This window comes from Bactrocera neohumeralis, chromosome 2 (assembly GCF_024586455.1).
Source record: "Bactrocera neohumeralis isolate Rockhampton chromosome 2, APGP_CSIRO_Bneo_wtdbg2-racon-allhic-juicebox.fasta_v2, whole genome shotgun sequence".
Taxonomy (NCBI): Eukaryota; Metazoa; Arthropoda; class Insecta; order Diptera; family Tephritidae; genus Bactrocera; species Bactrocera neohumeralis.
This window is the reverse complement of record NC_065919.1, coordinates 49,815,351-49,842,154: the sequence shown is the minus strand read 5'-3', so window position 1 is coordinate 49,842,154 and position 26,804 is coordinate 49,815,351. Positions and strand designations below refer to the sequence as shown.

At 32.7% G+C, this 26,804-nt stretch overlaps 2 protein-coding genes across 4 annotated transcripts in view; one reads left to right on the top strand and one right to left on the bottom strand.

Moving 5' to 3' along the window:
- Window positions 1–120: 120 nt before the first annotated feature.
- On the top strand, window positions 121–11,646 carry LOC126750977 (carbonic anhydrase 2-like). The gene is made up of 6 exons (XM_050460858.1): window positions 121–386; window positions 8,775–8,872; window positions 10,393–10,483; window positions 10,681–10,943; window positions 11,018–11,251; window positions 11,324–11,646. Exons 1-6 carry the CDS (start codon window positions 287–289, stop codon window positions 11,453–11,455), a joined length of 918 nt encoding a protein of 305 aa, XP_050316815.1. The 5' UTR covers window positions 121–286; the 3' UTR covers window positions 11,456–11,646.
- LOC126750960 (glycerol-3-phosphate dehydrogenase [NAD(+)], cytoplasmic) overlaps window positions 6,476–26,804 on the bottom strand; it is a 28,884-nt gene continuing 8,555 nt past the window's right edge. Inside the window, exons 4-9 of one of the 3 annotated variants that reach the window (XM_050460824.1) lie at window positions 21,792–21,998; window positions 21,537–21,725; window positions 21,258–21,441; window positions 21,032–21,185; window positions 20,863–20,955; window positions 6,476–7,181 (exon numbers count right to left, since the gene is read on the bottom strand). In XM_050460824.1, coding sequence (XP_050316781.1) covers window positions 6,767–7,181; window positions 20,863–20,955; window positions 21,032–21,185; window positions 21,258–21,441; window positions 21,537–21,725; window positions 21,792–21,998 — 1,242 coding nt within the window. In that variant the 3' untranslated portion in view covers window positions 6,476–6,766. Of the gene's footprint in view, window positions 7,182–15,936; window positions 16,515–18,961; window positions 19,672–20,862; window positions 20,956–21,031; window positions 21,186–21,257; window positions 21,442–21,536; window positions 21,726–21,791; window positions 21,999–26,804 lie in introns of those variants that run through there. The other 2 variants (XM_050460827.1, XM_050460825.1) reach the window with 2 other exon arrangements.

Sequence of the window (26,804 nt, the reverse complement as noted above, 5' to 3'; positions counted from 1 at the left end):
TGTTGCTCCGCCTAAGACGGCAATGCAAAATGACAAATGTACAATTTTCCAAATGAATTACAACAGCTGACTGCGCAGGCCTTTTCAACTAGACGTATAAAAGACAATGGCTTGATAGCTGGCAGGTTAGTAGCGTCTGTAAAACCTATTACGATACTAACGACTTTTACAACGCCAACAAAGCACTCGTCTGGCTCATAAGTAACGGAAGTTCAGAGTTGTTCTCCAAATATCAAATAAGTGCTTCTTCTTGTTGTATTGTACTCTAAGTGTTTGTGAATCTAAAATGCATTTCGCCGAGTTTTTCAAGCTTTGTCAGAAGTTGCTATTCTTCTTGCCCCTAACCACCGCTAATCATCCAGAAACAACTACAACTGCACAGCGCGGTGAGTGTGATTTCAAATTTTGTGTGTTTTTGTTATTGCGGTATATCACTTTTACAGAAAGTGAAAGAAATTTTGAAAAAAAAATTTTAATTCTGAAAAAAAAAAAAAAAAAATTTAAAAAAAAATATAAAATTTTTAAGGAAATTTCGAAAAAGAATTAAAAAAAAAATTAAATTAAAAAAATTTTAATTTTGAAAAAAAAAAATAAATTTTGACAATAAAAGAATTTAAACGAAATTTACAAAAAATTTTAACGAAAAAAAAATACAAAAAAAAATTTGAAAACAAAATAGCATATTATTATGCATTTACTGCTGCATTCTAATTACTTTTGCATGCTTTTAAACAATTTTATTTATTTTTTCCCCGCTGAAGTTGTTTTTCGCTGATCATTGATCATTTGTTTTCATATTCTGCACACTCTCTTCACCCTCGTTACACTTGAGTAGCATTCGAAGAACAGAACTCAAAATACCTATGTGTACCACTCACTCATTCATATAATTAACCACCAGTAGCCGCGTATTAAGCGTTCGTGCTGCCCTGTTGCCGGTATAAGTAGTTCCGTAGCTGTCAAAGATTTCCGTAGGCGTGCCTTGTATCTGTGCAAATATCTACATATCTATGTATGTATGTATTTATGCAAGTGCGCAGTTAATCTCAACAAACGTAGAATAAGTTTACCAGTATTTAGTGATTTATGATCGATTGCCCTAATGACCGCCAATATTTCTTGATTTCTATGTTCTGTTGAATTTTGACAAATTATTAAGTGCTGAGCTAGAAAATGTACGTAAGTGATTACATATCATTAATTAAGTTCTCAACGAATCTAAATTTATATTATGGTCATGGTTATGTTTTTCGCAGGGTCATAAGAGTCATTAGGTGTTTCTTGAGCATACATAAAATCCCGATAGACAAAAATCCCTGAAGCCTAATATCACTTTATTTTTTTTTTTTTGAAAAAATAAAATGATGTCGATAAAGCATGATCGAGAAAGAAATTTAAAAATTAAGTTCTTTCAAAAATAATAAAAAAAAAAACAATTTTTTCTGCTTTACAAAAGTAATACATTTTACAACATATTTCCATCACTCTTCTTCTTGTTTGTCTCGCTCCTACTTAATACTAAAAATATTATATGTTATATATTGTAAAAACCTAAGCTATAATACGCTCCACAAACACAAAATATTCCTTACAAGAACTGATTTTATTAATTCAGCCTACGCTGTACATTTGTTATAGTGATGCGATCTGAACAATTTCTTCGAAGATTGCCTTAGACAAAGAGCCATGCCAAATTTTGTAAAAATATTGGGTAGCCGAAAAAGTCTTTTCCTATTTTCTCAATAGATGTCGTTGCAATCGTAAATCTCTGGTGCTACCAATCACATTGTGTTGGAAAGCTCAGATTTATTTAACCATTCATTTAAACAAAAAAAAATAAAATTCGAAAATTGAAATTGAAAAAATGTCACAGCTGTTCAAAAATGAGTGAAAATAATGAAGAAATTCGCTATATTTTGAAATTTTTTTATAAAAAAGGGAATAATGCCACGCAAGCCAGCAATGAAATTTGTGAAATTTACGGAGGCGATGCTATATCAGTTCGTGTAGCATAACAATGTTACGCTTGCTTCATTCTTTCATTTACTCGGATGAAAGTTTTAGAAGCTGAAAAATGGCAAAAAGTGGTCTACCAAAATGATACATATTTTTTTATTTATTTATTAGTATAAATATAAAAAAAAATAAGTTGAAGTTTGATAGGAAATACGAAAATGGAAAGGTTTGCCATGCAAGCACTTGCTTCCGACCGTTCAGTTTGTATTACAGCTATATGCTATAGTGTTTCAATCATCTCTGACAAATGAGCAGCTTTTAGTGGAGCAAACGACGTTGGCAAAGTTTCAGATCGTTAGCGTAGTTAAGTCAACATTGAACATATATGTATGTGCATATTAAATTTATAGCAAACTGTCCAGGGTATAAAAAATTGATAAAAATATCGAAGTTAAATTTAAAAATTATAAAATAAAATTTTTTTCGTATAAATTAAATTTGCACTATTTTTTGTAAGAAAACCCAACACTCAGCTGTATTAGTATAAATATTTGCACTAACACGTGATCAGTCACTCACGTTCCTAAAACTGATATAATTGTCTGGTAATTAACTATAATTAGTGATAAAGATTGTGAAAATATGAGTATTAAGAAATTTTAAAATGGAATATACATTTCTATAGTTAACTTCAACCAGGAATACTTAATGTGAAATGTACTAAATGTACTTATCTCCATATAAGTAGTCAATGATTTTCGAAGTGACGTATACGCCACGGCGATCTATTTCCTGATTTACTTTGATAAAATAAGCGTTCATTTTTTCGAGTAAATGTTTAAAGTTCATTAGCATATACAACAAAAGTTAAGTAAAACATTTAAAGCACTTTAAGAATATATGAACTTGGAAAACACTTGAAACTTCCCGATATGGATTTGAAGAATTTAAAGAAAGTAATTAGGTTATATTGCAGCCATTCGTCACCTAAAATGCAAAATAACATATGTATCATGAAAAAATCGAAATTGCATTATTTATTGCCTACAATTCACTACAACATATTAGATATATGTAGTATAAAATTTTCGTCTTCCGCTGTCAGATATAACCAATATAGAACCATTTATAACCAAAACTAAAAATTTTTTCAATATTAGTGGTTTCTATTAAATTGTTTTTCCTTCGTATGTAAACTAATAAAAAGTGATATTACGTTATTGACGAATTGTAGATGTATTTGAAATTAAAAATTTTTTTTTTTAATACACAATTTTAATTTATAAAAATAAAATTAGCATTTTTTGTCCAAATAATTATTTTGAGAACTTTTATTACTGTGCATTTTATACATTATATAACTCTTTAGAAATTTATATGCAGCCACTTTAACACTTACCGGCTTCTTTGTGTAAACAAAGTAATCGTAAACTCTCAATACCACCAGCTTAGCCGGCGATCAATAGCTGCAAAGCTTCTAAAAGTTTTATGACGCACTTAAACTACTCATGCTATAGAAAATTAGCTTGTTATTGTTTCTTTTACTAACTGCCAAACTTGCAATTTAGAGTTATTTAAGCTCTCTTTTTTCTATTCACACTTTCTTCCATTAAGGCAATTTTCAAACGATTTTTATATTTTTTAAAGTAGCTTGACTAAAAGAACATTTACAAAGACAGTTGAATGGTAATTTGCAGTGTTATTAATGCTTAATTTAATTATTTTGTCGTGACACATTTATTTGAATGGAATATTACATTTTGTCGACTTATTTTGCAGAAATTCGTTTCAGTGGTATTGTGTGTTTGGATAGTGATAAGTGAGTAAACGTTGCCTTAATTTTTTTTTTAATTCATAGGCAGCTATACCAAAAATAAAAAAAAATTCGCTGAAGATAGCGAAGGTCATCATCCCATTATATATGTATGTATATATATATATATTTTTTTTTGAAACTCTATTTTTTAAATCGTTCCACTCACATCGCTACCGAAAGTATCCGCTTGAAATTTTAACTGTAGCTTCACAGTAATACAAGTCTTATCTAATAAATAACGTATGATATTTTTTTTATTACTGCACTTTATTCTTATATACAATTATATATATTGCACACTTATTGGGAGAAAAACTTAACCTTAAAATTTAGAAGTTCGACATTAAAGTAAAAATTTGTTGTAAATGTGGGTTAGAATCCCATTTATTATTCAGATAGCCGAAATACTTAGAATCACCATCGAAAAATGTGCTTCCGCAAAAGAGTCCCACCCGTCGCCATTTTGTATATAAAATGTCAATATAAAATTCAATTGGTTTCTCCAAACTCTCAGAATAAATTGTTGAGCTTTTGAGGGCACTCGACCAGCCTAATAGCCTTGACAGACGGCAGCGTTAATCCGGATTAACTGCGCACTTAATCAGATCCAAATTTGTAGGTGACAGACGGCAGTTATGCGAGTTTGAAACTCTCATAAACAGCTCATTGTCCTTTTTATAATATTTTCAATGAAAATTGATAGAAGATAAACTTTACGGTTGTTAGCCGACCAATTTTTACCAAACCATTTTTTATTACAAAAGCATATCAACACATTATTTTTAAAACTGCATCATAACATAGAAGTTTTATTGATATTATGTTGAGAATTTGATAAACAGCTGTCAGGGTTGCTTGTATTTCATTCACAATAGATGAAAATTGGCCATTTTTAACAATGTTGCCAACGAAAATCTCACAAACTCCCTAAAATTTTGAGAGTTATTTTTGGATTCAGCAACGGAGTTAGCTGTGGTAACTCCTGAATTAATCCCGAAAAATGCAATTAATCTGGTTTAACGCTGCCGTCTGTCAATGCTATAACCTCTTTAGACATGCAACGTGTATCTGCTAATTCTCTAACATCAACATACATCCTTTCAAGCATAATTTCTTCAAAATTTTCAATACTATCGTCGCTTTTAGAGGTCACATTTTCAATATTTCATAGGAATATAGTTTTTGTGAAACAAACGATTTATTCCATATATCAAGTTCTCAGAGGCAATATTTTGATCTTAAACATAATAAGACATCTAGACTTTACTAAAACATCACCTCTGGATTAAGTGTGGTTCCTGCTTCTTCGCTACTGAAATTTTTAAGTAATTTAAATAGCACACTTAGTGTGACAACCTAAAAAACGAATATTTTTGGGAATTAAAAAAAATTAAATACTATATCAATTATTTTAAAACTTTTACTTTTATGCACAGCGAATTTTTGAAGACGTGATCTTGGACTGCGCTAAAATAAGGCTCTCCACTGCTTCAATGATTCCGGCTTTCTCCGTAGATGAGACCTAAAAAAATCTTTGCTGTTGATATCACCTACGGTCGAAAAAATATTAAAAATTTACAAAGTGGCGGCTTAAAAAAAGCAGAAGAAACTATTTGTGATATTGATGAAAAGTTTTAGGAGGTAATATTCACAGCTATGACCTATCAGGTTAGATTAGGTTAGGTTAATCTGGCAGACCAATAAGCCACGCATAGACCAGTTTGAACATGAAGAGTAGTCTTCCTTTAAGATACCTGCGCTTGACGCGAATTTTAACAGACTCTGCAGCCTCACTATCGATACATCCTCCAGTGTATCATACCGTGGGGACCCCAGATGCTTACAGCGTAGTCGTGCCAATGCAGGACAGTGCAAAAGAGATGCTCCATTGTTTCCCTGTTGCCTTGCTCTAGACATTTCCCGCAGTCTTCTCGTTCTGTCAGCCTTATTGCTCCATTGGTTTCCTGCAGCCTTGCTCTAGACATTTCCCGCAGTCTTCTCGATCTGTCAGCCCCATTCCGCGAGCGTGTGTCGCCACCAGACAGTGAGCAGTTCGTATTCCTTTCATGTTCCTATAGTCTCTCTTATCGATTGCCAATAGCAGTTTTGTGCACTTCCGATCTACCGTTTTGCACATGACTTTTGCTGTTTTGCAACCAGGAAGCTCGTTCCATCGGGTTTTGATTTTCTTTAACATGCTTCTGTCGAGATCATCGTATAGAAAATGCATGGGTTTCCCAATATTGATCACGTTTTCGGATATTAGCCGCACATCATTCTTAGCAATCTCACCAATCTTGCTTGGCTGTCTATGTAGATGCCTGCCGGTGCATTAGAGACCAGCTCCGCTGCTTTCGCTAGTTTCCTAACTATGCGCAGTATATTCCCGCACCAACTCCATCGTCCATTTTCAAGCCATCCGTATAGATGTTTAGAGTGTTGCGCATACCTTTACACCAGCCATATTTTTCTATGTTTATTTGGAACTTCTTTCCCAGTTGAAAAGTGAGGTCATATAGTCGGTGTTTGCCCAACCGCCAGCACCCACCGAGCTATGTATGCCTAAATGTTCTATATGTTATAAACTATCAAAAAATGGGTAAAATATATTTTTTTAATTTCACATTAGGGGTGCCCCTTTTTTTAAACAATTGAAATATATGTACATAATAATGGTTGATGGCTAAAGATAAAATGTCAATGTATCGTTGGAATAAATATTTGTATTGTTGCTTTTTTGTTCTGCTTTTTATTTTACAATTTTTATATTATTTACAGTTACTGAGGTAATTTAATATTGTTATATTTTCTGTTACATTTTTTTTGTTTCTGGCAAATACTTTTACCAAATAAATACCGATATTTACACACACTTGCATGTATGCACTGCCGATAACTGTAAAGGTGCTAAAAAAATAAATAATTCCGTTGCTTTCTTACGCTCATACAAGCATGAGTATCACTTTGAATTTCCTATACACTTTGTGCCTTAACTCATTTAGCATTAGTTTTAGCCGATTTGTAAGCACAAAATGTGGCCAACACACCGAGCCCTGTATTGAGAGCGCGCACCGGTTTGCTCGCCCCCGACAACGCACGCATACCCAACGGCAAACCCTTGCCACAACGCGTGCGAAATCCATTGAAGAGATACATATTATTCGAGCTGGCATTCATGATGGCGAACTCTTTCTTCTCGCCCTTGGGCACCAAGCGGAATGTGACATTCTTGGCTTTCAGTGGCGTCACACGATAGTTGAATGTGTGAAATTTACACTTCTGTGTGTCATCACCGCTTTTGGGCTGACAACAAGGGGTGGGCGCCTTATAGCTTGGTTTCTTGACGCATGCGCCAGTCGATTTGCCACCCTTGCCGCCTTTGCCCTTATCGCTTTTTTGCGTTTTCACCCTGCAAATAACGTAGAAATGCTTACATTTGCATAACAAACTCACTACAAATACACTACTTGGTAGCATAACAACATAAGCCAATCTGCAACTAAAGTATGCGTGTGTTACTTTGTGAACTCGGTTAGTGTGCGATTTGTGTGTGTTGGCGGTTGGTGCGGGTGTGCGTGTGCGCGCGTGCAATTGTACCAATTCCCGAATTAGTATTTACTGCATGGCTGCTTCCGCTACTTGCCGCTTATCGGTTAGTTTACATAATGGTTGGTGATGTGCCGGCGCATAGTTGTAGCTCTGGCAGCAAGATGCGACGTTAAATACATACCAAGAAAATGACATCTCCACTCTCGGTCGGGCCCCTAAGAAAAAGTACGCGTGCGAAATGTCGGATCTTATAAACGGCAAATCTGCTTATAAAATAGCTGTTCGTACTGTGTTATTAGTACGAGTATGTAATACCGCTTGGTGTAGGCATATGCAAACAAGTGCTCGAACCCAGCAGTAAAACGAAGTGACTCAGTACGAAGCTATTTTTGTTTGCTGCGACACTAGTTCACTTTTCATGCTTTGCTGCTGAAAACTGTAGATTGGCACAACCCTCAGACGCTATTAATTATTATTTAAATTATTTTATTTTATGGCCTGTAAAAACGTATGCAAGTGAACTATTATAGTCGAAAAAGCAGGACCTAAATTATGATGGTTAAAATAGTCTTTATTTTTTAAATGTTACAAACTGGTAAATACCATAGAAAAAAATAGATAATCCATGTGCTATCTTACACTTAAAAAAGTTAATGTCAAATTTTATTTTTATACTTAAGGACCACCCTAATAGTTTAATTTTTTTTTTAAATTTTATTTATTTTTTTTTAACAATTTTGTAGGCATTCTGCTCTCTGAGTTATTGAATTTCTACAGGTTACGATAAAGTACCGCATATGTACATATGTCTCCCACTAAAATTATTTAAGCAAACATTTTCACGGCATCCCTATTTCATAGTATGCACAACTTCTTTGAGATTGCCCCAATTTTCTTCATTTTTTTTCTCTTAACAACAGGTTATTCACCTAGATAATTATATTACCATATATGCCGTTACTTTTGTGAACTTCGAGTCACATGTATCTCTAACATCTGATTGACATAAGCGCACGACGGCACAGGCACAGTGCTTCGTGTGCGTGGGACAAAATTTAGACTAATTGTACCGGCAAAAAGGTTATTACGCGCATGCGCCATTTATAAAAACACACAATTATGCGCATGTTTGCTAAATTTCAGTGCTTACAAATGATTACTGAGATCAAACGCTCCACAGCACTTACGCTTTCATATGATTTTGTTAAAATTTCTTCAAATATACGATGTTAAAACGTTTACTGACGTCATATCTCATTGCTATTGTTGTTTGTGTTATATGCAAGCATTTTCCTCCACATTTGCTTAGGTAACTAAGTGAGCGTTTAATTGCAAAATACATTGAATTATATGAGCGGCATTAGCGAAATTTCATGCGCGCGTGTGATGATTTTTTGAGGCAGCATGGTGTGACATTTCTTTTGTTTATTTCAATTTTGTTTTTACCTTTCAGCTGGTTCTTTCACCTATGACAACCCCGCAGAATGGCAACTGGAGTATCCGCAATGTGGTGGCCAAAAGCAATCGCCAATTGCCATTAACTCAAATAAGGTGAGTGATAGTATATGGGAAAGCAAGTAGGAACTAGGGTTAAAATAAATATTTAGAGTTACTAATGAATTTAACATTTCGAACTAGCTTTAACGCTTTGTCTAGTTAAGCGCTTAACCAAAACTTTATCGGCAAACTTGTTGAATTTTGTCAAAGTGTACCGGCATGAAATGAGCGTTTTTTGTGAAAATGAAATACTAATTTTGAATTGGAAAGCAAAAAAAAATTATTCAAAGTATTGACCACTGCTTTTTGACCACCTTTTTGGCAATTTGTGGATACCATGCCAATAGAAATGTTCGACTTTAGAAGCACACCAATGAGACAGCCAATTTTCGACTTCTGCGTCTTTGATGGGTCTGTGTCCCATCGATGAAAACGAATAGTAATCGGAAGCGGCCGAATGTGATGAATACTGCGGGTGGGGTAGCAGCTCCCAGCCAAGTGCTTTTATAGTATCCTGAACCGATTTTGCTTTGTGTGCAGCTGCATTGTCGTGTAACAAAATTACTTTGCCGTTTCTTCTGGTTTCTTTTGGTAATTTTTCGATCAATGCATAGTTCAAATCGATCATTTGTTGTCTGTAAGTACAAACAGTTTCACTCTTCTGATCCCACCAAATACAGGGCATTGACTTCTTAGCGAATCGAACTGTTTTTGCAGTTGATAGTTGTCCCGGTTTAAGCCGTTCAGAATTCTTAAAATAAATTCATTTCCATTGTAAGATAAATAGTTGAGGATTGCACTTTGATCTTAGGTCTATTGTGGCCTCTTTGTTTTGTTAGTGACAATTCGACGCAGAACCGATTTTCTTTCGTGCTTTTGAAGCAAGCTTTTGTTTTTTCGGTTTTCCATTTGTCTTTGATTCAATTCATGTGGCACGCATTTTCGATAATTTTACCTTTCCCATAGCTTTCAAATGGACTGAAATTGTTTGTTGTGCCACATTTAACATGGCTGCCATTTGCTTTTGACTTAAGTATCAGCTTCATCCAACATTGCTTGTAGTTCGGCGTTTTCAAACTTTTTTGGTGGTCTTCAAAGTTCTTCATTTCAATCCAAATCATTATCTTTGAACCGTTGAAACCAGATTTTGCATGTTGCTTCTGAGAAAGCATGATCACAATAAGTGTTAACTGTGCAGCATTTTTCTTCCAAAGAAAACAAAAAGTGAAAGACTTCCGCAAATCATCACTTTTTGATGCAAAATTTGACATTTTCAACAGAATGAAAAAATATGTATGATATTATTTGTTCAATGACTGTAATGTTATTGAATATGTTTGACAGATGTCCGAAAAAAATAAGGCTCCTTCACAACAAATATTCCCTACCAACACATTTGTCTTTTAAGGCTCACTTCATGCCGGTATGTACTATATGGTGTCTCCAACGTGATACATCCAGTACAAACTTCGTGACAAACTACCTGTTCAGGGTATAATGAGGCCCAAAATTGTATTAAATTCGAGTATAACTTACAGATCATTCACCGTTACTTAATTTACTCTCGTTTATAGATAGTGAACGTCGATATTCCAACGATTGTATTCGGAAACTATGATGTCTTTCTTTCCAACTATGTTGTTTTAGAGAACAATGGACACACTAGTAAGTATAAATACTAATAAAAGTAGTAACTAAAGGCCCTGTAACTAGAGGCTAGTCATTTAAATTCAAAATTTGTTTGTCTTCGTATCAGTTTATGAACTTTAAGCCACATTAAATTCGCTATAAAGTATTATAACTTAGTATCTGTTTTTTTTTTGGCTCAACTATGCTTCAATAAATAACTTCTACGCACATAGTCAAATTCAATGTACCACCAACAATTGAACACCAGATACCGTACATTACAAATGGACCACTTAAGGACATCTACGAAGCCGTGGAGGTACACTTCCATTGGGGTTCACCATTGACGAAGGGTTCCGAGCATCAACTCAATGGCAAACGTTATGACGTCGAAATGCATATAGTACACAAAAACTCCAAATACAGCACTGTGGAAGAGGCGCGCGAGTTCGAAGATGGTCTGTCGGTGATAGGCGCTTTCTTTAAAGTCGAGAAGGTAAATGACTTATTGTACTTTTGCCGCTTGCATTTGTGTTAATAAATTAATTTCGGCCTTTTCACTATTTAAAGACTATTGCCAATATTTTCTTCCCTGGTCCGAGCACGGTCTTCAACACAGTGCCGTTTGTGCTTCGCTATAATTCGACGGCATCGACACGACAATTGATTACATTGGGCTCGCTGCTGGCGAATGTTAATCGTGACAACTTTTACACATATCAGGGTTCACTGACAACACCGCCCTGCTCCGAAGCAGTCACATGGATTGTGTACCCAGATGTTATACCCATCTCTGTATTTAATGTGCGTAACGAATATTTTTGCTTTTGTAATCGTTTGCTGAATTTCATTTTTTAAATATGCTCTAATTTACAGCTGAAAAACTTTTGGTTTGTGCGCGATGAGCAGGGCCGGAAATTACTAAACAACTATAGACCCTTGCAACCGATTGGTGATCGTAAAGTCTACTATCGTTCCGATATGGCTGTAGTGGATTATTACTATTAGATTCGGATTTTTGAATGGATTTCCATAAAAAGCTTGAAAGCATGCATTTTTTAGAGACTAAATATTAGAAAAATTTAGTTACAAAATAGCCAATAATCCATATTTACATCTTGAATGCCTTAAATTATTTTTATATTGTTATATAATTTTGTTAATACTAAGAATAAAACAGTAAAATGTAGAAAAAAACAGTTTTGGTTATCCTTATTTATGTGATTATTTAAATAATTACAACAAAAGAGTTGCACAATTGAAAAGAAACCGATCTTTACTCGCTATATTAAAAAGTTTACACAGAAAACGTAGTATACATTTAGGGTGATACTGATACTGCGTACGAGATCAAATCACTATTGGTGCGGGAGTTTATAGAACGGCTGAACAGTCTATCAGATCGTAAGCAGGTGCATCTTATCTGGGTGCTCGGTCAAAAAGCTATAGCCGGGAATGAACTGGCTGCTGAGTATCCACCAACACGATAGGACCCGAACAACTGCTAGGCATGCACTATGCCAAGTTGCTAACGGGTTTTTACAAGCTTGAAAGATTTAAATATTAAACTCCTAAGAAACAAACTCAAGCTACTTATTTCCTTCTACACTAGCCATTGCAAGGCTCAAGAAACACCTACAAAACATGGGTCCAGTTTCTTGTACGAATTTGCCGGTTCTGCCAGATGGAACCTGAAACTCTAGAACACTTGCGAATTGACTGCAGAACAGTCTGTAGGCGCAGGATAAAGGCCCTTGGATCCATGTTTCTAAATAGGTATCACATCGCCTCAATAGCACCTAGCAGTATATTGGAATTTAGACGTAGACAATAGACCTTAGGTCGCGGTGCAATTCTCATTTATTTATCTAATCTAATCTAGTGTGATACTGAACTAAGTGACGTATTTTCATAAAACTATATAAAGATATTTATTCCCCTGAAAAGAACTTGCTTACAAAAGGGTTTATATAGACTTCAGATTTCCTAAAGGAACTTGAAAAGGAGAACTCAAACAAGTACACATAAGAAGCCTGTATAAACTTGATATAAAGATAGCATGATGAAAAGCGGTCTAGAAAATAAATGCATGCGCTCAGAACACTCCATAAACCTTATCTTATCAGCAAATACTAAGCGGCTTATGGCTTTGTTGATAAAAGAAGGTTGCTGGATTAGTTTGCTCTCTACAGTTTTGTGAAAACAGCTGATTATTTAAATCTACTATAAGATTCCATGAGTTACATCTTCTGAATGACGTTTTATCAGCTGTAAAATAACAACGGAATTTTCAGAATGATCTACAAACTTTTTTGAATTGAGTCTTTTACACTTTATCTTGCGGAGTTTTAGAAAGACGCAGGGTTTTGGTCATACTAATATTATCAAGCTTATTCATTTCATTGACTCAAACTGTAAATGAAGTCCATTTTTGAAATAGTTTTATATTTTAATACAAGATAACAAACAAAATAAATGTTGATCTTTAAATAAATTCGAAAATGTATCTTAGCAAAGTAACACTTCGACCCTACCATCAACCAGTATTGATTATATATAGTATAAGCACCAGCACTCCGCAAAAACCAGGATTCGATTCCATTCGCCAAACGTAATCACTTCGGCTGGAAATATCAAACCTCCAGGAATCATTGGTTCAAATTTCTTCAAAAATAAAACAGGTCATAATGTTACAGACAATGGGGAATGCGATAGAATCATGGTGAATGCCTTTTTGTTCCTATCTGCATTGGAGGATGTTGATGTGGACGACCTTGGGTTCCAATAAAACCGTGCTACATGCCATACAGCCAACGAAGCAATCAATTTATTGCTGGAAACTTTTGGTGAACGCAACATTTCGTCGTGCGTCTGCGGTGTGGTCTTCAAGATCGTGCAATTTAAAACCGCTGAACTATTTTTTGTGGAGTTGTCTGAAGTAAGCTACGCAGATAAGCCCGATTGACGATTGACAACATGAAATAGAATATTCGACGTCAATTATTGGAAAAAGTTGTCTAAAATTGGGCCGGTCGGCTAGAATTTATGCGAGTCAGCCGCGGCCGTCACTAACCCGAAATCATTTTTAAAATATTTTGATCATAACATTAAATTGCATGCATTTCACGTCTTTTTAAAAACTGCATGTCTAAGAAAAACACCCTTTATATTAAAGTTTGTAACACGCTCAATCAAAGCGAAAATTGCAAAAAAGTTGAATAAATTCGATTTAAATTTGTTTAAGTAAAAAAACGCCGCAATTTCGTGTGTTGGTGTCTTTTATTTTGATTTCCTTTATTTCCATATTTTTATGAATCTTTTTCTTAAACTGCTCGAAAACCATATGTGTGTATATCTGACAGATATGTTGCCACCAAAATATATATTTAAGTTAATAACGGTTGACTAACTTATTTTTATACACATCCTATTTACAGTTTAAAATCTGCCTTTTATTATAATTTTGTTTCAAATGTTTTTTTTTTGTTTTTGTTTTTGGTGGGTTGAGAAACAACTAGCAGTGGTATTACTTAAGCTCTAAGAATTTAGGTACATTTTCGCGTTCGAAATAAATATATACAAACAAAAGTGGCGTTGAAGGCGCTTCTAACTGAAAACAAAACATTTTTATTTCTAAAAATATTTAATTTTTTAACTAACTGAAAACAAAAAAATATATTTCTAAAAATATTTAATGTTTTTAACTAACTGAAAACAAAAAAATGTATTTCTAAAAATATTTATTTTTTTTTTAATAAAGTTACTGTTGACTGTGTGCAGAGCAACTGAATAAGTCAGTGTCTTTTATTTGTTTTTGTTATTATTGAGTTTTTGTCTAAATACGTAAAGTGGAGTTAGGCAATTTTTGTGCAATTTAACCGCTAACACTAACGCTCTATATACAGTATCCGACAAAACTATGTATACCCCATGAAAGTTGAAAAGAAAATTATCATATCTTTTGAAAAGTGAAACTTATTTTTTTGCATGGTTTTTGTTTTTGCTTATGAGTATACTACATACAAAAAATTAAATAAATTTTCTGCATTTTAGTGCTAGTGACTGCAAAATACGCGGTAATCTGAAAAAGAGAAATTCTTAGGAACGACAAAAGTATGTATACCCGAATAAATTTTGAGGTTACCTTCACACTAGAGCTTCAATATTTAGTGTTGCCACCCTTTTTGCTGTCAACCAAGTTTTTTCCCAGGAGTCTTTCAATTTATTAGAAATCTCGCCTTTATTTGAACGGCAGGAAGAAAAGCTTGTCATCCAAATATTGCCATAAGCTCAATGGGGTTTAAGTCGGGGCTTTGGGCAGGCCATGGTAGGAGTTCTAATTCTTTTGCAACCCGACTTGCATGCTTGGGATCGTTGTCCTGCTGGTATATGAAGTTATCCTGTATGCCCATTTTTTGCGTAGCTTGCTCCAAATTGGTACTTAACATTTGAACATAAACTCTCCCGTCATTTTATTTCATTATTTGAGAGACCACTGTTAAAACAACCCCAAACCAATACATTTCCGCCTCAAACTTTATGGTGCTTTGAATGCATTTACTCTTTCTCGTGGCTCTTTCGCCAAACTTTTTGCCGTCCTTTAGTAATTTTTAATTCTAATTTGCTTTCATCACTCCAAATTACTTTTTTTCCAAAAATTTGGTGGCAGTTTGTAATACTTTTTTGCAAACTCCAATCGTGCCTTTAAATTTTTCTTGCTGATGAACGGTTTTTTAATCTTGTAGTGGCTGGAATACCCGTCCTCTCGAATTCTTCGTTGAATTGTTCGCTCGGAAACATCTATTTGAAGGCTCTGCTTAATAAATCGGGCTGATACAGTCGGATCTTTTGTCACTTCTCTCACTATTTTTGTCTCTTCGCGCACTGTAGTTACTCTAGGACGGCCTGATCTTGGAGCACTCTCTAGCCCACCATTTTTTTGGTAATTTTTGATCACTTTTTGGATTGTGGCCTTGCTTTTAGAATATTTGTTTGCAATTTTTTATTTCCATCTAAATGATCATGAACAATTTTTTTTTTATTTCTGCAAAATCTTGGCATTTCACTAAATAAAATATTTATATTATTTACCCAAACACTTTTATCGAGTATAAAATGATGAAATTTTACCTTTGTCCATTTGTTTCTAAATATTTGCAAAAACTATTTTTTTAGCACTACGCACAAATATTGCCACGGTATACATAATTTTGTCGCCTGCAAATTTCAACTGATCATCAACAAGTGCACATTTTAAAATTAACGGTAAATATTACCGTTATTTTTGTCATACAGTGTGCACTTACTGTATGTACAAATTTTGAATTGTTGAACTTTTGAAAAAAATATTCAAAGAACAATATAAAATGTGCTTATACATAGTTTTGTATACTGTATATGTATTTGTGTATATCTGCATCGTCTACTCAGCTACCGTTTTACAGCACCATCATTTTCATCGATATTTATTTTTAATTTTTATTTTTTTTAATTTAAAATTTTTTATTTTTATTTTTTATTATTTTTTTTTTGTATTTTTATTTAATTTTGAATTTTTATTTTATTTTTTAATTTCAATTTAATTTAAAATCTTTTATTTTTATTTAATGATTTTTTTTATTAAAATATTTAAGCCTTGAATTTGGATGCGCGTGGATTTACTGGCCATTTCACTGGTTTTTTGGTTTTTAGGCGTTAAAAACAAATCACAGTTGTATGCGCTGCAGCTGCAAGGTACCGGGTACTAGGCACAACGCTTCAGGTTTAGTGGCATGGCTTTAAAATTAACACATTCATTTAAATAATTAAAAGAGAGAATTTTAAAATTGTTCTAATGCAGTAATTTGCAGTTTTTCTTTAGTTTTAAGTTTTTTTTTGTTTTTTGATTAAATGTGCAGTGCCGTTATTTCTCGGTTTCTGTCACACATATCATTTTTGCGTTTCTCAACAGTTATCATCTACGTATTGTGTATATTTTTGTGTATGCGTGTGTGTGTGTGTGTGTCTAGTACATGTCATGCATTTGCATTATATACCGCTTACATACATATTTATTTAGAGATTTTGCCTGTGAAATAGAAGACATAAGAAGAGAGAGAAAAAAAACAATAATATTCAGCATTGCACGTCATAAATTTAGTATTTCAATATGTGCTAAACATGCCAATCGGAGGGGATAAAACCAATCTGTTGTCAGTCGAACTATACAAGGGGTATTGCATACATACGTTTAGTGTGTGTCTTCAGCAGCGGTTTAAATGAAAATCATTTCCAATATTGTCATCAATTTGTTTTTTGTTGTTTTAATTTTTTTTGTAATTATTTTTATTATTATTTTTTATTTTGCTTTTAGGTTTTGCAGTATAAAGCATAGCACATCACAGGGCAAAGCATCTTCCTAGACGTTTTGTGGAAAAATAAGTCTGCAAAGGCCTTCTGCACTTGCAGTGGCGTCTAGTTTAGCGCATAAAACATGAAATCATTGACATTGAGAGTGTTTACGAGCTTTATTTTCATTGGAAACAAGCAAATAAGTATGTAATGGCAGGTTAAGTCTAACGAGAACAGGTTGATAGCATGAGTATGAGCGATTTTTATGGTTATGTGATGTATATTACGAATTTTTAACTTAAAATTTCTATTTTAAAATTATATGCACTTAGAGCCAAAATTAACAATGGGAGGATGCTACCAAAACTATTTCGGGAGAGTTAAAAAAACTATCACCTCCGCGAAATTCTCTTCAATTAAAAGACTAATGATTATGCTACCTTTGCCAAGTTAGAATACTGCGGCCATTTAAATAATTTCAGTGGGCAGATTAGGACTTACTCAAAGAGACATGTTTGGTTAAATAAATTTTTCCGAGTTCTTTGTATAAAGTTATCATACAAAATTGCAACAATAACAAAATGAATCAGAATATATGTATGTATACATACACTTCTAACAAAAAAAAATATTTTGAGCGCAACTGGAGCTTTAACTATTAGTTACAACAAATACAAAAAAAATATATTATTATTTTTATAATAATTTACTATTATTTTTTGAATAAAATTTATTGAAAAAATATTTTTTTAAGCTGAGAAAATTTGTCTGAAGCACTTTAAAACCCAAAAATATGTTTTTTATTACTTAAAAAAATTACATTGAAATTAGTTTTCGTAAATTTTTATTCATAAATATCTTAATTATAAAGTTATCGATTTAGTTTAAATACACATATGTACATACAAGTGTACGTATGTATGTATATTTTAGAATTCCTGTCATCATTTTCAATGGGGTTTTCCCCGTCTGACATCGATCTGTTTAGAAGTAACGGGAATATTAAAACTACGAAAAAAATCTTGATTCGATATAATAGACGGAATTGTCCATAATTCAATATTAAGTTTCACATATTTCGTTTCAAAATATTTAAGTGTGCAATTACTATGTGTTCGCAATTGTAATAATAATGACATAATAATAATAATAAAATGAAATAATAATAAAATAATAATAAAATAATAACAAAATAAAAATAACAAAAAATGTCTCTAAAGAAATAATGTGATAACAAAACAATTTGAAAGAAAAAATTCTTTACTTTAAAGTTTTTAATTAATTATCTATTTGTAAGAACTGCCACCAGGGTTGCGAATTTTATAATTAAAAAATTTTAGATTCTATATTAAATTTGTATTTTTTAATCCCGTAATTAAAAGTCTAATTTTTGATTTAAGATTTTTGGGAGTAAAAAGTAACAATTGAGATTTTTTTTAATTTGACTCAGATACGCCAACACAAAACAATTAATTCTAAACAATTTCTTTTCTCAATTCTAAATTATATTGCTTTAAATTATTAAAAAAAATTTATAATCCAGTATGTGGGATTAATATTTTTTTATTATTCGTTCCGGAAGTTAGGATAGAGCATACAAAAAAATTTAAAAAAAATTAATAATTAAAAATAAAAAATTAAAATTAATTTCTAATGCGGTTTGTGGGTTCAAATTTTTTAATCCCATATATTAATTCTTAAAATTCTTCTTTTTTATTTTTCAATACCGTTGTTGCGATTAAAAAACAAATAAACATTAAAAAAAGTAAAAAAAAAAAATTAAAAAAAAAAAATTAAAAAAAAAAAAAAAAAAAAAAAAAAAAATTAAAAAAAAATTAAAAAAAAAAAAAAAATTAAAATTAAAAAAAAAATTAAAATTAAAATTAAAAAAAAGTAAAAATTAAAAAAAATAAAGGTAAAAATAAAAAAGATGTTAAAAATAAGAAAAGATTAAGATTAAAAAATTGTAAATTAACTTCTAATACGGTTTGTGGTTTGAAATTTTTTTTTAATTTTTTAATATGGTATGTGGGAAACACTTCACCTACTAAAACTCTGAAAATTGTGAAAATATGTTTGAAAATAATGTGGATTTCTACGCGCAACACCTATGAAACATTTTTCACTGAGCAGTTAACTAATGGAGAGTGCTTTCGAACATGTTGAAATGATATGTAATATGAATGATTGCAATGTTAGATTTTTTTACAAAACCATTTCTTTTTATTATTAACATTTTTGTTATAAAATTAATTTTATCAATATAACAATTATAGAATTAAACATTCAAAGCAAATATGATTTATAGCTATTTACAAATATATCTTGCATTTATATATACATATATGCATATACATACATATATAGCATATATATAGACTTCATAATATACAATAACTGCAATAAACGTAATGTATACAAATACACATAAATCGCACTGCGACAGATCAATGCATTTTGTTAGTTTTTAGGCGCAGGAGCCACGAAAATTCGATCCTTCTTGTGCACACTTATGCTGAGGGGAGATGAATTGGCGGCATACGCTCATGAAACAGTTGTAGGCTGTGATATTGATTCGTGGAAGGAAGATGAGTGAAGTGCGACTGCGGAAATTTAAAATTACAATTTGTTTGTTTTTGTTGTTAATTATTTTGCGTTTTTAGTCCTTGTATGCGTCAGAGAACAGTGTTTAAGTAGGCAAGTGTGCATTTTGGAAACGTTCTCTTTATAGTACACGCACCGTCGTTCTCTTTCTCTCGCGTGTTTTTGTTAATTCTTTCCAGTAATCCAATTAGTTGTGTGACTTTTATATATATATTTAAATTTATATATATTATTTTTGTGCAAACGCTGTAGGAATTTACAATTTTGGTTGCACAATAATGGGCTCGTCCCTAAGAGAAATGGGAAAATGTGTAAACATGTGTTTAGCGTTACGATGTATGAAATTCTGGACAATCTTAGAAAGTTGATTGCTGCAAGATTGATTAATGATTAGTTGTTTTATGGTGCTATGAGAAGGTTAAACGTAAAATGGGGACAACACAAGCGACTTGGTGCATGCATAAATGAATTTAGAGCGGAAAAATGTTTGTGGGATGATATCTGCAATAAAATTATATTTATTAAACATATATGAAGAGATAGTTAAAGCGAACAAAAAAGGTTATGGAAAAAAAATAATAAATAATCAAAAAATACAAACCTTTGAGCAAAAAGCAAATGTGACCGCGGAAGCACTTTTCAACACTCAAACTCAGTTTAAAAGAAAATTGAGTTTTGTATTTATAAATTATATACAAATATTGGCACAATAAAAATTAATCACTTGTATTAAGCACAGGCAGTAGAAGTAAAAAAAACAAAAGCCTCATCATAAAACAAAACAAAAATTAAAAATATATAAAACAGTTTCACCCCCCAAAGCACTTTGTAAAATTGCTCGCAAAGAAGAGAAAGAGCCATAAACATTTATATATATACAAGTAAAATATAAAGCAAATGCCGACAACAAAAGCTATATATAGTATGTACTATATAGATCCTTCACTTTTGGCCGCCACCAACAATCATGCGTGCTTAAGCGCTGCCGTCGCAAAAGGCAGGCAAAGCAGCCTCCTCGCTTCCATATTTCTCATAAAATATACAATATAAATTTTGTTTCGAATTTTGAGCATTGTGCGTGTGCGTGGTTAGTAAGTAGGCTTGGTAGTGTGGCAAGTAAATAAAATAACAAATTTTGGTGTCCAACAGCAGTGTATTTTAAGTTTTTTTTCTATATACTTAAAGTTAGTTAAGAAGTCAGCGTACAATAAGAAAGCTAAGGCTAATTATTTACGTTTTTAAGAAACTAACAAAAGCAAATAAGTACAAATAAACAGTAAAACGTGCAACAACAAATATTAGCTACATAATTGCAAATTATATCACAAAAGGAAAGGCAAATTTTTACATAGCGGAAGCATTGAATAGTGGCATAATTTTACATTAAGAGGAAGTTCTTTTTTTTTTTTTTTGAAAGTGGGATTATTTGGTTAATTTCGAGCTTAGGAATTTAGGAACGCTAAAGAACACAATTAACTTACATGTGCTCGGGATGATTACGTATGCAATCAATTAAATCTTGAACTTTCAATTGATTTGTGCAGATTTTGTGAATGGCCGTAAAGAGTGGGAATCTGTAAAGAACAATTGAAATAAAAACATTAACAGTAAATAAGCGTATTTTGGCAGCGAAAAAATGTGTATGTTTACTTGTCTTCCAAGCCCTTATTCTTCAACATGTAATTCACTTCCTCAGCCGTGGGTGGACCCTGCAATTTCTGGCCATTGAGCAGTTCGGTTTCTAGTTCCGCAATAGTTTTGCCGGTTTTCACGAAAGCCTCAGCAACACGACGATTGCGGCCACCTGGTGTAGGTAAAAAAAGAATAATAATCGAATGCTTTTTTTATTATTAATATATTTTTAACGAATAAATACCATAGCAGGTGGTGATCAGATCAGCAACGCCGCAACTTTCAAAGAACGTCGACAATTTGCTGCCTGGGTAGAAGACATCCACAAAGCGTACCATTTCCATCAGACCCAAACGGATAACAGCCGCTTTGGTGTTATCACCCAAACCAAGGCCATCGACAAAGCCAGCGCCGGTGGCAACAATGTTCTATATAACAATAAGGGAAAACAGTTGCTAATTAAATTTAGTACTTACTGAAATTATAATTGAATTATTAAATAATTATTGAACAGTGTACAAACCTTGAGCGCACCACAAACTTCAACGGCATCAGAGTCGTCTACCACAACCACGCGGAAGTTTTGCGATTGGAAGAGATCACGCAGTGTTTTGGCATACTTGATGTCCTGACAACCAATGGTGGTCTCGCAGAAATTACCCTGTGCCACTTCATTGGCCAAATTGGCGCCCATCAGCACAGAGCAGGGAATCTATAAGCAATAGAACACTTTTTAAATAATACGTTTGCTAATTAAATGGCAGATGTGCGCTTTAACCTTCAAATGGCGGGTAATGATGTGGGAAATTAGATCGATGCCACCACCCTCGGCCTTATCGAAACCCTTGATGAGCGAAATGGCAACGGCATTGGGCTTGATTTTGCCCAAAAGTGTTTTGCAGAAGTTCGGAATGAACTGATGTGGCACGACGAAGATGAGTATGTCGGCATTCTTGCAGGCGTCAATTAGATCGGGCACAGCAACCTGGAAAAATTTGTAAAAATTCAAGTTATTAATGCACCATGGAGTGATTTATGAATAGCAAATATTCCTACGTTGATTGATTGCTTAATAAAGAGCACGTCATGAAAAAAAATATATAAGTATAAAAAGATTGATTGCGGCGTCAAAATGTCTAATTTACCTTTGCAAAAAAACCCAAAAAAAAAAAAAAAAAAACAGTAAATGAACAAGTGTTTTTTGTTAACGCTCTTAGTCACAAAAAAGATTAGAGGATATGCTTGTGAGTATGCATGTTAATAGAGTTGGCGCCGTTGACCTACCAATAACAATAATCGTAAAGGCAGTATATTGGCAAACAATATGTGGTTCTATGGCTTAAATCGATAAGAGCAAATATTTATTTTATTACCTACTATGCATGTGGATGCATGTGTACCATATACAAGTAATACTACCGAAAAGTCGTTTAAATGTATGTATATTTCAAAAGGAAAGTAAAATAAATTAGAATTTATTACAAAATGCCACCTTTAAAATGCCTTATATAACCCTAATTAGGTATGAAAGGCATGCATGGTGGTTTCATATTTATATTTTATGGAAATTTTTATATAAAGTAAAGATAGGATTTGCATACAAATATATTTAAAACCACCGCATTGATGCAGTATCTCAAAATAAAGACAGAATCTTTTGTCTTTATAGCGATAAAACTTCGATAGTGGCCAATCGAATAAACAACTGGTATAAATCACTTAGATTGGCATAATATAGATAGAATAGAAATAGGTAATGAAGCTGTATATACTTATACTCTTTTGTACTGAATTCAACAGTGGCAAAGGGAACGTGGTGAATATAAATCATGCTTCATATCCTAGATTTTAGTTGGGGATAAATTTTTTATGTCAAATAGAAATTGGACATCTTGAACATATGGGTTTTTCAATCATTTCTTTAGAGTTTGTGGAATCAGAAAGGATCGGTATTTCAATTTTTCAAGAAATTAAACTAAAAACTATTGATTTTAAATTACTGTTAAATTAGCGAAAAAACATTATAAAACCAAAAAAATGTATATATCGAAATATATGTATATGAAAATCATAAGTAGTATCTATATGATTTTACCTATTAGCTATTATCATGCCTCATACTAAAACATGTTCCCTGTGTTTCATTAAAGTGTTATATGGGTTCACGGGTTTCAAAAAATCGATTTTTTTATTGTCTTACAACACCTATAGAATATTGTCCTAAATATTTTCAAGTTGATCCGAGTAATAGTTTTGGAGATACAGCGTTGAGGACTTGTGCGCTCGAGGCCAGCTGGGCTAAGTGCGCCGTCTTTAAACGCGTTTTTCTCAAAACTGCATTTTTAAAGTCGGTTGGCAAGATTTCTCCAGAATTTTCATGAAATTTTACACAGCTCTTTGAGATACAATTCTTAAAGACTTGGACGAAGGATTTTTTTTTTTAAATTTTCGCCGAAATTTTCATTTTTTTTTTTTTGCAAAAATGCCTGCCAAAAATCAAATATTCAGTTTTTTTCCAAGTTCTAAGTTAAGGTTTTAACTAAAACACGTATTTTTTCACTTTAGATGATCCTGTAAGGAGTTATTCTGGCAACGCGGCTCCTTTTTCCGAGTAGTCGCTGGAAATGTTGTCGCAACGGCCGGGTTTAAAATATTTTTTTTTCTAAAATCTTCAGAATTTCTCAGTTAATAGTGTATGTTTGTAGCAATAAAATTCTAATTAAATATTTCATTTTTCATATGAGAAAAAAAATTGTTGAAAAAATACTGCTTTTTTTACCCGAGGAAACCCATGTAACCCTTTAAGTTTGCCACGAAATTTTTAACACCCAGAAGTAAACGTCGGAGATTTAGCCACGTCCGTCTGCCCTCAGGGGCAGAAATGGCTCTGAAGTTTTGGAGACGTCCTTCTCGCCCAAAGAGGCGGCTCATTTGATAGAACCGACGATTTCAGACTATAGAATATAGCTGCAATACATACATACTGAATTATCAAAATCATGTTCTTGTATGGAAAACTTTTTTAATTGACAAGATACCGTCGCAAAATTTGGTAAAGATTATTTGTCAAAACAGCGCTACAATCTCTGAACAATATAATCTGTAATATATATACAATCTCACAGATCAAAGACAGGTTTCGAAATCAAGTTCTTGTATGGAAAGTTTTTTATTTATTTTTTTTTTTGCTTCGGTGCAACAAACACCAACATGTTTTCTAGCTTTTATTAAAATCTACATGAGTCAAAGTCTTTTTTTGCTTAAAAGGGTATATCAGATTAATTTATTATAATGCTGCAATTTTGTGCAACACTGTAAACATTTTTTGAGCATATGCTAAACTCAACGTAATACGAGTTTGTAGATATGTAAGCAAATCTTGATATCCATTGCCAAACACACAACTAATTTGAAATTCAAAAACTGATAAGCCAAAACGGCAAACGTCAACACACATGATCAGCACGAGTAGTACGTTCATAGTACAGAGTACAACTTAACGGTAAATAAATAATAAAAAATCGAACGAGAATAATCAATTAGGTAAAGAGCCGGCAAACAAGCAAACAAACAATAACAACACGATTATCAATGCGGTGCGTTTGAAACTGGCTGTCTGGCTGACTGGGAAAGTTCCATAACATAGACAACATAACACTACTAAAATAAGTACATATGTATGTTGAAATGTTCACAGACAATTTGCAAATATATAGTTTAGTAGACGAAAACGATTGTCATAATTATTGAAATGATGTAGCAATATTACCAATACAAATGTACATATGTATATGTAGGTGTGTCTGTATGGCTTTGGTATCATCTTTTGGTTTTTGAAAAAACACTCGGAAGCTTGATGATTTTGCAAGTAACTCCGCTTTAAGATGTGCAAATTTTAATTGGTGAAACATTATATAAGCTCAGCTGATTAACGACGGCAATGAAACAAAGTATCATATCGTAAATTGTCTCATATATCAGGCTCTCACTTAAAAGCTTAGTATAGGTGTATGACGGCGTTAAAAGCCTGAGCGTGGAGCGTGCAAGCAAAGTGATTAGCGCTTGTTCGTATGTCTTTGTTATGTAATTTGTTATTGTCTTTATTAAATTTGCTTTTGTACTATTTTATTTATTTTTGGTCTCACTTTGTCATGTACATATACATATGTATGTATGTATGTATTTACACACGTTTAATAAATTAGGTGGATAGAAGAATTTTCTTACACAATACACACATACATATGCAGAGAACATAATTGAATAGCTTTGAAAAGGGGCCAAAAGAAACAGCTGTTTGTGAATATGTATGTATGTACATATGTATTTAAAAGTGTGTTTTTGTATTTAAAATTCAAGTTCATGCTAATGAGGTTTTACAAATGTAAAATAAACTGTTTTCGGTGGCAATGTGTTCTGTCTTATTCAGCGCAAATGGATGTATATAAGCATTTGCTGCCTTTCAGGTGTGAAATAGTGTTATTATTATTGTTTTTTGAAACAGAAAATCGAAAAGTCTGGTTAGGTTTGAGAATTTCTTAATTCAAACATTTTGGTTTGCGCTTGGAAATTAGATATTAATTTTATTTTTTAACCCAAGGTGTTTGGAATTAAAAATTATTTTTTTTTATATCTTTATTTAAAAATAAAAAAATAATAATTTTTAATTTTCAATTCGGAATTAAAAATTGAAAAAATATTTTTTAGTTTAAAATTTGGTGTTACAAATAAATTTTATTTTTCAAATTAAAAGCTGGCATATAAAGGGATAAACAAGAAATATTCACATATTTACTATTTACTGAAACACTGCAATTAAAAGTAATTAAATTTAAGTAAAACAAAAGTAAAAATAAGCTTTTTTCCAACAGATAATCAATTTGATAGAACAAGAAGTACGCAAACGTGAAAAGTTTTAAATTATAAAACATTTTTTTATTTTTATTTTTGGTTATAAACATATACATAATTTTAAATTTTTCATTGCGGTATTTTGGTATAAAAATTTATTAATTAAAATCGGATTTTTAGAATTATTTTTTTATTTTATTTTTTACCGGTTTAAGAATATTTTTCAATCCGTTATTTAGAGAGTGGAGAGTCGATTCGTATTTTATGTCGAGATCTTAAATTGAAAGCATACAAAATAGCTTGTGCAAGAACTGAAGCCGCTGGACCTACCCAAGCGACATCGTTAATCTCTATGGGCTCTTGAAAGGTTCCAAGAAGAACCGACGTTTTCGAGCCAAATTATGTTCCGCGAAGACGTCCATTCCTGAATCAATAAGTATATACATAAGCCAAGTAGTCTCATTTGGGACGAAAAGCAACCTGAAGAGATTCAAGAGCTGCCATTTCATCTAGAAAAAAACGTTTTGGAGTGGTTTGTGGACCGGTGGAAACATCGGTCCATATTTCATCAAAAATGATGCCGGTGAAAACGTAATCGTCAATGGCGACCATTATAGCGCCATGATAACCGACTATTTGGTGCCTAAAATTGAAGCTCGTGATCTTGGCAGCATTTGGTGTCAACAAGACGGCGCCACTTTCCATATATCGTGTCAAACAATGGATTTATTGAGAGAACACTTTGGTGAGCAGATAATTTCACGTTTTGGGCCAGTCGATTTGTAAAGTCCATGTAAAGTCCATGACCTTGGACAAAACATCCGCGCGTCAATCGCCAGTTACCAGTCGAAATGCTCGAACGAGTCATAAAAAATTGAACTCAACGGATAGACCATCTGAGACGTAGCCGTGGCGAACATTTGAAAGAGATAATCTTCAA

Bases quoted from the DNA above. Each gene is read 5' to 3' on its own strand.
- LOC126750977 (XM_050460858.1), top strand. From the start codon at position 287: ATGCATTTCGCCGAGTTTTTCAAGCTTTGTCAGAAGTTGCTATTCTTC. The intron at 8,873-10,392 runs GTGAGTGATAGT...TCTCGTTTATAG, and splicing joins TTGCCATTAACTCAAATAAG to ATAGTGAACGTCGATATTCC. The intron at 10,944-11,017 runs GTAAATGACTTA...CACTATTTAAAG, and splicing joins CTTTCTTTAAAGTCGAGAAG to ACTATTGCCAATATTTTCTT.